Source organism: Corvus brachyrhynchos, unplaced genomic scaffold (assembly GCF_000691975.1).
Source record: "Corvus brachyrhynchos isolate BGI_N302 unplaced genomic scaffold, ASM69197v1 scaffold346, whole genome shotgun sequence".
NCBI lineage: Eukaryota > Metazoa > Chordata > Aves > Passeriformes > Corvidae > Corvus > Corvus brachyrhynchos.
Window position 1 is genome coordinate 3,574,167 of NW_008238644.1, and position 12,231 is coordinate 3,586,397.

Sequence of the window (12,231 nt, forward strand, 5' to 3'; positions counted from 1 at the left end):
GGCTGATGCTAGTCTCTATCAGGAGCACCGCGACAAATTTAAGGCGACCTCTGCTCCCAGCGAGTGTCATAAAAAGCTGGCACAGGACGAGGTAGCCTTTGGAAAGGTCTCTTGTTTCACTGCGGAGAGTGAGAGATACGTTAGGATAGGAAGGTTGGATCTGCTCTCTGAAAACTGGCAAAGTGCTGTCTCAGGAAGAGTTGTGCGAGGTGGTGACCTAAAAGATGCCAGGAGTCCCAGGTATTGTCTCATTTAGCAGCAGCCGCGGAGCTCCCCTTCATCAGCTCAGTGGTTCTCTTCTGGAGTGCCTTTCGGTTTTATAACAACCTGCACTGAGTTCCTGCTTAATCTCAAGTCCCGAGGAGCAATGCTGCTTTTCATTTGTTCTGAACTTCTCTCTGTTTTTTTCCCCTCTGTCGTTTTCTGGTTTTATTGGTTTTTTTTTTTCCAAGAACCAGTGAGTAATCGGTATCTGTTTACTCTTTATAAACACTTGTGATTCCCACCATAATTACTCTGAGGTATAAAAAAGCTTTAAATTCTTTAATTTAAATGTTCTTTATGTATACCTTATGCTTGCAACGTGCGTCCTGGGCTGGGGTGCAGTAGTTTTTGTGGCAGCATCATTAGCTCTTTGCCCCAAGCTTATTTTTTGATTTTTAAAAACCTCACGTTCTCTTCCTTGTAAGATGTAAAATACATCACTCCAAGGCATACTTTGGAGCCAGTTTGCCACTGTTCACCAGAGCAGCAGTTTTTCTACATGGAGCTTAAAAGATTATGAGACATATTTGGCATTTTAGATTAATATTTCCATTTCACAGGGTTTTAAAATATTTTTCAAAAAAGGAACTTTACACGGATCCTGGAAAAACAATAAAATATGCGGTTTGCAATTAGTAGGGGGGAAGCTGAATGTGTGGTTTGATTTGCTTACGTGGTGAGGCTGAGATTCTTTTGGGGACCAAGGTATTTTCACACAATCTGGTGTCACGAAAAGATTCGTACCTTTACAGGGAATAATTTTTTACTTTACCTGCCTGAATGTGTAAATCTGACGAACTGCTGAGAGGCTCCGTGACTCTGTTAACTTTTGCTCACATTTTGGAATTGCAATACTTGATGCAAATGAGACTTGGCAATTGTTGCACTATTGTAGTGCACAAGCCATGATAAAATACACACTGAGTGCACGCATTAACTCCTGTCTTAGTCATACCAAAACTCTCTTTAAAGGTGCTTTTGAAAAAACTGGTATTGATTAAGTGCATTTTTGTTTGTGGGTTTGTTTGTTTGTTTGTTTTGGTGTCTGTGTTTTGGGTTTTTCTGTTTTCCTTTGGGGGTTTTTGTTTGATTTTGTTTTGGTTTTGTTTTCGGTCAGGTTTTGTTTGGTTTTTTCTTTGTTTATTCTTGTTTGTGCTTTTATTTTTTATTAAATCTTTCTCACGGAAAGAAGCTTAGATTTTCCTGGTGTAACGTTGCCCTTCAGACACAACAGTGGCTTTGTTACAACTGAGAGTGCCAGCGAATGCCAGGTGACAAAAATGATAGGAAGACATACTAACAGGTTTTTTTTTTTTTCTTTTTACCCTAAATAGGAATCAAGGATGCTTACACTGGATTTCTCATTCATCCTCCAACGTGCTTAACACACCTCTCCACGAAACCTTATGTCTGAGGTACTGTTTGTTTCTTTTGGCCAACAGTAGTGACTAAGGCCTTGTCAGAATCTATGGAAGGTGGGAAGGACATGGTTATTAACTTTTTATGAACTGACTGTGAGTCCCAGGACCTGTGCAAGTTGCTTGTGTCACCCAGGAGGTGAGGTAGTGGGTGTGGGCACAGAACCCTGCAGCCCTGGCTCCTGTTCTTACACCTTTACTGTGTTCACCATCAGAGGGTCACTTGTGTTCAAATACACGGTGAAGGGTCCCTGTCTTGATGAATCCATGCCTCTGCATGTGGTTGCAGGAGGAAAATCCAAGTTTAATACTCTGCAGCTTTTGATTATGGCAGGATATATGTCACATTCATACACATGAATTTGGATTCGAATATCTACTGAGGTCTTGGGTTTTGGTTCCCGTGGGCTGTGCAGCTGTACCTTGTCAGAGTGTTGTTTCATGAGCTGTGCATCTGTTTCATGAGCTCATGTCCTTTGGAAATACTAATTATCCATTCAATATCTTGGATTCATAGAATTTAAGGTCTTTGATATTTGGTCACTAATATCACCACTCTCCTCTAAAATTTGGAGGATAAGTGCCTGTAGTAAGAGGTTTGTGTGGTTGAGTTGCCCAAATACCTCATGCAGAAGACTTTATTTTCACTGTAGTTTCCTAAGAAATATTGCTTATGTGTGTTTCATCCGTAAAAAAAAAAAAAATCTTTAAATCAATAAACCAATTTCAGCGTAATTTGACAGAGGACGAGGTTTTAAAAATATTATTTGAAAGGTTTTGAAGGGTTTCTTCTGTGTCCTAGAAATAACTTTTTGCTTTAAAAGGCATGAAGGGCATTCTACCATTGACACTGAAGGAACAATCAGTGAGAATTACACTCCTGTTATGTGCTTGGGAGCGGAATTTATAGGCAAAGAGCTCTGGGGAGAGCAAGCTTCCTCAGTTCTGTTCATGTGGAGCTCGAGTGGTGGATTGCACAGTTCCTGCTGTGCTGCTGAAATCTGCCTTCCCTTGTGGATTTTTTCCTCCCTCTGCTGCCACTCAGACTGTTGCAGATTTGTTTCTCTTGCAGGTAAATGGCAGGACAGAAGGTGGTGTGAAAACTTTGAGAGGCGCTGAGAAGTCCAAGTAGGTCATTCGTGGCTGAAGGATAGGAGGGATGAGGTCTCCTATTTAACTTTTCCTGCTCTTTCTTGGCACGAATTCTGAAAGCCTGGCACTTCTCCACTCCTTTGGCACTTGCCTAAAACAATGGCGAGTAAGCTGAGCTGTTGTGGGATAGTAACAGAGTCTTGATTAAATTGCTGAGAGCCCCTTTCTCTTCCCTGCTAGGCCTGGTGGGTAAGCTGCACATGTGAATTAACTCCTTTGCATGGGTGAGGATGGTGTGATATATTTAGAACTGCCCAATCCACCCAGTCCTTTGTTGAAAGTTCCTGCCTGACTTCACGTTTCAGGCAGACAGAGTGAATCGTCTCTGATCTAGTTTTTATTACTGAAAGATGAGCAATTAAATCATTTAGATTTCTTAACTTCTGCCTGCCCTGGTAAAGCAGGATCTGGTTCTCCAAAACAGTGAGGGCTTGATGAAATGTGATGGCTGAGCAGAACGACACAGCTCAGTACAGCTGATTTCAGCTGAACTCCTAGAGAATTTTCTGCTCAATTTTGGCCAAAATGGGCCCCTATCTAAACTGTAAAGAGAGAAGTGAAAGACCTGACAAGCTCAGTGAGAGTGAGTTTATCAAAGAACAATATCGAAGTTAAAATCCGCCTAACAAAGAGGCATCTGATGTTAACAGAGCAAAGGCAGAGGCATATCCTGCTAAGAAGTAGTTCTGCAAAGAGTTTTTAGAAGTGCAGGAAGTATAAAAAGCATAAATCTAGAAAGCTACAGAAGAATTCAGGTTCCTGTTTTCTGTCTGTTTTCTGTCACTGTATTCTCCCTCGCTCAGCAGACAGGGAACTTCCCTTCGAAGTGAAGATCTAGAAGTTGTTTCTCTCCCACAAAAAAATTTTGATGCAACATGAAGTTACTCTGTGTGAGTGTTCCAAGTAATGAATTACCCCAACAAATGTTCGTCAGGAGAGCCAACTGTCCACGTTAATGATACCAGAAAATGCTTAATTAGGTCAGAACAGGAGCAGCTCCTCAGATGATGTCTTGACATGTTGATTGAAATCTTGCACATTCCAGAGGAAGTGCCAGGTGTGCAGGCAGTGAAGTCAGACTTAGCAGCATCTTCAGAGAAGGAAACTTACCCCAACAGGGAATGCCAGTTTTCTAATTCAAAGTAATTGATGGACAAGATAGAAATAACTCTTATCTGCATATTTTTGCGCAACACTTCTGCGTGGGGTGATTTGGTGAGGTTTCTTGGGTGGGCTTTTTTTGTGGGTTTTTTTTTGGTTTGGTTTTGTTTTTTTTTTTTTTTTTTTGTTGTTGCTTTTAAAAAATTATTATTTAATTTTGAAAATTATTCTGCTGCAACTGCTAGAACCTCAACTGTAATAAAAGTCCTTTCTCTGGCAGGACTAAACAACCTGGATTACCTCTCACTACTTTGGATTTTCCGTTCACTTGTTTCTCTTGCTGCGTAACCTTTCAACTTGGCTTTGAACCTTGTGCCCAGCTTTCTGTTTCTAAATTGGTTTTTTTTTGATGTGTTGATGCGTTAATCTGTATTTTTCTCTTTTTCAATTCTTTTTACTTGTTGTGTGTGGAGTTTTTATTTCTAAAGTTTCCCCAAAAATTCTTTTGGAGGTCACCAAAAATACCCCAAACAAACCCTAAACCAATTTTCTTCCTCTTGGTACTGTTTGTTGGTAATTTTGTTTTTGGAGTATGGGGATTTTTTTCAATATATATTTATATTTAGATAGCATCCAGTGCCAACTTCAAGAGTGCTTTAGAAATACGAAGAATTTTCCATGCAAATTCGAACCCTAGCTTTTTACTGTCTTATGAGAGTTTTATTGCTGGGTAAATTGTTTACAAGAAAAACTAAATAGAGACTTCATACATTATAAAGAAAGCAGTACATGGATTTAATAGAAAAGACCTGATGGAGGTAATATTAGTTGGCTTGGTTGTGACTTAAATTAAAAAACTCTTTGTCTTCCATATATAAATCTTTAACCAAACTACCCTTGTTCACAAGATAGTTTTCTGGAGTCAGGTAGCTTCTTTCTACTCTTTATTTTTTGATAATTTATCTAAATTTTGTGTTTCAATACAAATAATGTGTATCCTGGTGTGTGTTTGTTTTTCTGTATTGCATATGCCACACACGATTCCTTTCAGCTCAGACAACCTCCTTTAAAGGGGCCCTTCAGAGAATCATACTTAAAAGCCTACAAGCTCTTTAGTTGTGTTTGTGTAGTTAATACTTTGCCCAATGCTTTGGCAGCTTTGCATGGAGTTATTTCCCATTGCAAATGTTGCTCTTGTAAAATCCGAGCTTTAGTGAGGTTATTCAAGGTATTAGTGCTGTGAAAAGAGCATTCATGTTTCAGGCTTTTATTGTTACTTTATTAGCGATTTCCGAATTGAAACTGTAATGAGCTCTTAAATAAAACCCCAACAAAGTAATCTTTGAGTAACACAGTTTCATTAGACATTTTGAATCAGGTTGTGTTATCTGTGGATGGTCTGGGATACACTGGCCTTGGAGTTGATCCATTTAGGAAGCTGCTTGTGCTGCCTGACAGTGCTGGTGTGATGACCTCCAGCCAGTGCCGGTCATGTGCAGGCTGGGGTGCAGTTTGGGGACACCCTGTCATTCTGTGCAGAGCTCTGGACTGAAGTGCATAGAGATTTAAGAGGTGTAAGTCCTTGGAGGAGCTTGTTTGGGTTTTAAAGAGAGATCTGTTTGCGAGTGTTTGCAATTTTTTTTATTTTAGAAACTACGAGTTGGGCATGTAAAAGGCTTTGTGTATCTCGTTCTTGAGTCATGAGACTTTTGTTGCTGACTTAGTTCTGCTATCTGTGTGATGTCACTTGCTACTGACTGATTGAAATGAGTTATCTGTTGCACAGATAGTTCATTTGGGAAAAAATCTTTGCTCTGGAAGCAGTGGTGTTGGTCACCACTAGGGTTTGTGGCACAGCATGTTCTGGTACTTCAGGGGTTTGATGTAAGTGCAGGAATGGGCTTTAAAACCTGCCCTGTGTGCTGCAGTCCAGGCTTTGGCAGCAATAGCAGCATAAGGTAATTCATTCCCGCCATGTGCAGCCACTGGGGTTTCTGTAGTGTCTGTGTACATACATTGATACTTCCTTAGGCACTGTGTGTCGTAGTGACCAGTCAGTGTCACTCCAGTAGCCTGTTGCAGCTTTGTGCCAAAGCTCCAGGTAGCCTGTTTTCACTTAGTTCAGAAGAATCATGTGTGCTCCCAGTGAGAATGTGGATGCAGATAAAGACTTTGTCTAAAAGGGCAAAGCTGAGACTTAAATGGGAATGAATTGTTGATTTGTTTGGGTGGTCTTGAAGAGGAAGTTGCTCATTTTCCTATATTCCCTTTGCTACTTTGGTGGTGTTGGAGCTGAGATCTTTCTGGAATATGCAATCAAAATAGTTTAGGTTGGAAGGAACCTTTCAACCACCCTGCAGTGAGCGGGGACATCTTCAACAAGATCAGGTTGCTCAGGGCTTCAGGCAGCCTGGCCTTGAGTGTTTCCAGGGATGGGGCAGCCACAGTTTCTCTGGGCAGCCTGTGCCAGTGTTTCCCCACCCTCACCGTAAATAAATTCTACCTTCTATCTAGTCTAAATCAATCTTTTCCTAGTTTAAAGCCGTTACCCCATGTTCTAGCGTAACAGTCCCTGCTAAAAAGTTCTTCCCACTATTCTCTTCTGTTTGAAGCAGGTATTTTCTGCTGGTTGCAAATTGAGGATTACTGATAGTACCTCAAAGGCATTTGGGTGAGAAGGCAGATGCAAGTTTCTTCTTGTTCCAGCTAGCAGTGGAAGCTCCAGCACACAAGAAATGTACAACAAATGACTGCTTGTAGTTAGTTCTGTGCTATTTTCAAACTTCTTACTGTTCATGTGATGACAGTTTAAAATTAATTGTGGTTTAGACTGTATCAGTTTGACTGTCAAACCTACTCTTCACATATCAGGAAAGGAATATGAAAAACCTCTAAGCATCAAGTATCTCCTGCATAACAATTTCCCAGGAGAGCTGTTTGACTGCTGATCTTTTAGGGCGTGTATTTTTCTCATGCTCATTATTTAGAGGACACCAAGTAGCTCAAGCCTATTAAGTCCTGCTTGTTCTGTCAGTGATTAGTGAGAGTAATCTGTTCTTGGCTTCTTTAGAAAAATTCTTTATGGATTCTGATCTGTCACTGGTTCCTATGGCTAGTTATATTTCAAAGAACAGCTTTTCTTGAACACGCTACTTTCTGAACCTTTTATCTGGTGTCCTCTAAATAATGTAGTTTGTTCAGGACTGATTGATCTGAGTGTAGTGAATTATTATTGTAAACAGTAGCAGTGCAGCCCAGAAATTAATGTCTTGATTTTATTTATAACTTTTGGACCTTTCTTTGTGGTAAACGGTTTGGGCAGTGGACTGGGTAGACAAGTGTGAGTGTTGGAGTGTGTTTATGTGTACAGAGGTGGATGTGTGAACCTACAAACCATGGAGTATCTTGTTACTGGGTCACAATCCCTTTCCACTTGCAGGTGCCTCTAAGGACTTGTCCTTTCGCCTGTGGGAAACAGTCTGGCAGTAAGGCAAGACTGTGGGAATTTGGCTAATTTGTACTTACATGGTTGGAATGCAGCCAATTGTCACTTAGCTCTCAACTCATTGCATCTCCATTTCACTATTGTCTTTCTAGCCCCGAGCTCTTCAGAATGGCTTGAGACGCTGAATGTGATAAGAAATGGTCAGCTATATTAGAAACACTTGGTAAAGCTTCTGTTTAAAATGCCCACCACTGAGTGTGCTTTGCCTAACTCCTCTCTTCTTGCTTTGTGCAGGTCTCTGTTTCTGGTTGAAGAATGCAGACTATAAAGTGCGTGGTTGTCGGAGATGGCGCGGTGGGAAAAACTTGTCTCCTCATCAGCTACACCACCAATGCCTTCCCAGAAGAGTACATCCCTACTGTGTTTGACAACTACAGTGCCCAGATGACTGTGGATGGCCGGACAGTCAGCCTGAATCTCTGGGACACTGCGGGCCAGGAGGAGTACGACCGCCTGCGCACGCTCTCCTATCCCCAAACTAACGTCTTCATCATCTGTTTCTCCATTGGCAGCCCCTCCTCCTATGCAAATGTGAGGCACAAATGGCACCCTGAAGTTTCTCACCACTGTCCAAATGTTCCCATCCTTTTAGTGGGCACGAAGAGAGACTTGAGAAGTGACCTGGAAACGGTTAAAAAGTTGAAAGAGCAGAGCTTGGCTCCCACTACCCCGCAGCAGGGGACTTCACTGGCTAAACAAATTGGAGCAGTCAAATATTTGGAGTGCTCTGCATTGAATCAGGAGGGTGTTCGGGAGGTGTTTGCTGAAGCTGTCCGTGCAGTTCTGTATCCTGTGACAAAGAAGAACACACGAAAATGTGTCTTACTGTAGTCGCCTTGGGTGATGGATGTTGGAAGTTGACTAGAATCTTGGAGGGCTTTTTAACGAGTTAAATTGAAGATTTGCATCTTGCACTAACAGCTCTAAGCAGAAATGGTTTATACAATGAATATTCTTGCAGTCTTACTGCTTCAGGGAAACTGAAACAGAAAAGGTTTTTTTTCCAACTGAGAGGTCAAATACCTACTTTATTTCTAAAGTTCCAGTCTCCAGCTTCTCCAGGGATCACTTGATTATTTTAGTGGAGGAAAATAAAAGAGGAGACATCTTTGAAGCCACTTCTTTACTAGATAGCTATCAATTACTAGATTTGCTGAAAAGCACAAATTCTTTGCTTTAAGTGTAGCTGCTGCTTTTCCCATCCTTTATTTACTGATTGAATTTGTTTTACAGACAGAAGTCTGGCTGTCCAGTTGTTTTGTCAATTTAAAGCTTGAAAACAATTTGTTTACTTGCAAAAATGCCTGAAATATTAGTGAGATTCACCTTATAGTGAACCATGATTGATTGTATGAAGAGTTAGCATAAGGCATGGTTAATGCAATGAGCAAGACCCAGGGAATACCTGCAATGATTTATTAATAGAAGCAGGAGCTGATTTCTCCTTATGTAAGGTACTTAGAATAATGATGACTCACTCAAATGAGTGCTTTTCATAGTTTTCAGGTGGAGAAGTGGAAGAGTAGTTTAGATCCAAGTCTTCCATTAATCTTCTAAACTTAGATTTTTTTTCACTGTCCCAAGAGATTTTGCACCCCGAGAATAAAGTTTTTACAGTTACCTTCTCAGGCTGACTGAGGTATTTGGGATGATCAAAATGAGATTTTCAGTGTAATCCTTTTGAGGAATCCCAGAGACTTGACAGCAGCCTGTTCACTCTTGAGGAGTTAATTGCTTCAATTCTTAACGTTCTTGGGGCCACCATCTGAGATTTTTATGGCAAATTCCTTCGTTGTTTTTCTGTGAGAAGACTGACAGAAAATGTGGAGATTCTGTTTACAGGAACCCGTGCTTCTTCCTGTTTTCAGTTCAGTCTGTCATGGTTAGCCCGTCACTGGATAGGATTACCTGGGCAGTTTTTTCCTCTCCTGGATGCTCAGTTATTATAAACTCTTTTTAACTGAAATTCTATTTACATACTTTTTAACCTTCTTTAGCAGCTCTAGTAAGTGGCAGCTGGCTTTTATTTTCAGGATGTGCACTGTTCTTTATGTGTGGTTCCGGGACCAGCTGAGGAGTGAGCGCATGAGCCCTTCCTTAGACTCAACCTTCCAGCTCCGTGGTATGAAAGCAGCATGCTTCAAAGATACTTTGTGTGAAACCACTGGTGCTGGACTGGGCTTTGTTGTCTGAAGTTGACAGTGCTGTCTTTGTCTGGCTGCAGCCTCAATTGGTCATTCAGAACTTGCTTTCTTGTGATTCCCACACATGCAAAACTGCACTGGTGTATATACCCTGGTCAGAAAAAAAAGTGCCTCATTTTAGCAAGATAACAGAAAAAACATCAACAAGGTTATTAGGGATCTTGTGTTAATTTGACCTTGCTTTATCTGATGCTGGCAAAAATACCAGGTGGATAGAAACGTTCGTATTTGTGCCCTAATTCCACTATTTGGATAGAAATGTTCGTATTTGTGCCCTAATTCCACAATTTGGATAGAAATGTTCGTATTTGTGCCCTAATTCCACTATTTGAAGAGGATGTGCCTTTCTTCAGCTGGTGTAACTGATGCTGACACTAACTGCAGTTTTTTTAATCTGAGATGTTCTCATTTTGGTGCTGCTTTAGCCAATTGCAACCCACAGATTATAAACTGCAGTTAATCCAAACCCTGGTACCTGTGGTTAGTGAACCAACACAGGGTTCCAAACGCTGAGCACAGGCAGTACCAAAACACCCGTTCTGCAGGATGTTTGCAGAAGCCTACAGACTCTGCATATTTTTCTTCACCAAGTGCCATTGCCTGGAGTGTCTTTGTGTCTCTTGCACTTGCAGAGGAAGTGCTGTTCCAGATGTGGTTCCCACTGTAGTGCCCTGAAGGCTGTGAGGGTGTAGAGAATTCACTGAGATAACCTCTACTTACCACGTTCTGCCTTTGCTTTAGCTGTAGGCCTGTAGTGTAGGCTGGACTTGCAGGCAGCAATTAACTCTGTGCCTTGTAATTCAAGATTATTTTCTGTAGGTAAATTTCAGTAACTGAGTAAATAGACTTTATCATGTTTAAAATGTATTTATTTAAGCCAGTGCACATGGTTTGTTTTAATGCTGGTCAGACCTAAATCAACTGTCTAGTGACCCCGGTGCAAGCCCATAACCTTTGCTTTATTCAGAAATGTACTTTAAAAAGTCTGTGATATGTTTGAACTAGTCTTAAGAAGTGCCTGAAATTGAAAGTCTACTTTTTTTTTTTTTTTTTGCTACATATATTTGCAGTTTTGTACTGAAGCTACTACTGTTTTTAAAAGTTTTTACTTTTTTACATGCTGAAATCTTTTAATCCTGTGTCTTTTGTGGTTATTCCTAACTGGATTACAAGCATTTTGTGGAGGAGAAATCTTGTGAGCAAGTATTATTGCACAACCCCTGCCCCTCCATTTCTGTAGGCTCACAAGCAGCCATCCTGGTGTGAACTGGAAGAGAGTACAGTGAGATAAAATTCAACTGCTTAATCAATTTCTTTGATTTGGTTACACTGTTGATTACATTATGCCAGAACACCTTATCCCCACTTAGATTACTTAATAAATGGATTGCACAACAGTACTGAGGAGAATAACGCAACAGTGATGAAAATGAGCAGAGAGGGAACTTTGAACCATCAGACTTTTTACTGGCTTTGGAGTACCTAGTTATTTAGATGCTTTGTATTTCTATCACCTTCTGACAGGAGTAAAAGTCCTGGCTTGTAGCTGGTTTCCTCCAGCCTCTGCTTTTCACGAGGATGAGCTTCAGGACAAATCCAACGAGCTTCTCCATTCAGTGGGTATTCTCCTTTTGTGGTTTTCCTTCCTTTTCTTCCCCCTAAAATTCTTGGTGCCTTTTATTGTAAGTAGTCCAGTGCTTCAGTTTACAATCAGTTCTGTTTCTCCCAAGCTTTATTTTTCTTTTGTGGGCAGTTGACAAATACAGACTTCACATAATCCCATGGCTGGATTTTGTCTTGTTTTGGGAGGTCAGAAAACCCAGTTAAGCTGTGTGGGTTTCCTGAACTGTTCAAGGTCCTTTGGTTTGTTACTGAATAGAGATGCAATGTGTGTATCTTAATTCACAGAAGAGACTCACTGTGAAGACACAGATGTTAACCTTTGCTTTGTGAATGATTTCTGAACTACTTGGGTTTTTTTTTTTAAATACAGCTGAAGCTGAGCAGTTCAGGAATTTTGTGTCCAAAGGATGTTAATGAGATGTGCTTAGATGTGGAAATGCTTTCTTCAGTTTACAGCTCTAGCTATTTCTATGAAATTTAAACTAGAAGAACCTCCCCGTGCTTTGTCTCCGGGTGCTAAACCTCACTCTGTAGAAACCTTGGTGCTGCTTGGGCTGATCCCGAGAGTGGATGGATCTCAGGGGGGTCCCGACTCCCGGAGTGGGCAGCAAGGACCACCCATCAGCAGTGGAAGCCCAAGACTCTGAAGTGTGGTACTGATACATACACTGGCAACTTGATTTTATGCTATAAAATGATTTGTATTACATCTAACAGTTTTAAAGGAATTTTTTTTTCTTTTTTTTAAAAAATAAATTATGCATAATTACATTGTAATAAACCTTTCCTCACCTCTCTGGCTGTCGCATTAACTCGCCCTGCTGTTTGTACCGCACCTGTGCTCAAGGCAGCTCTTTCCTGTGGAAAGCCAGACCCCGATTCCTCGAGGCAATAAAGGAATTTTTGGGAAGGGCGGAGCGTCTGCGCTTCCTTGCTGCGCCGCGGGGCGGGGCCGCGCGGGGGC

At 41.0% G+C, this 12,231-nt stretch overlaps 1 protein-coding gene across 2 annotated transcripts; it reads left to right on the top strand.

Annotated features, from left to right (window-relative positions):
* The first annotated feature begins 11 nt into the window (after positions 1-11).
* Positions 12-12,180, top strand: LOC103617835 (rho-related GTP-binding protein RhoG). Of its 2 annotated transcripts, XM_017737602.1 has the most exons (4): positions 12-240; positions 1,599-1,679; positions 2,755-2,810; positions 7,675-12,180. In XM_017737602.1, the coding sequence occupies exon 4, from the start codon at positions 7,696-7,698 to the stop codon at positions 8,269-8,271; it is 576 nt and encodes a 191-aa protein (XP_017593091.1). In that variant the 5' UTR covers positions 12-240; positions 1,599-1,679; positions 2,755-2,810; positions 7,675-7,695; the 3' UTR covers positions 8,272-12,180. The 2 variants fall into 2 exon arrangements, with proteins under 2 accessions (XP_017593091.1, XP_017593090.1); XM_017737601.1 differs by lacking the exon at positions 2,755-2,810 and having other exon boundaries at positions 13-240.
* Positions 12,181-12,231: the final 51 nt, after the last annotated feature.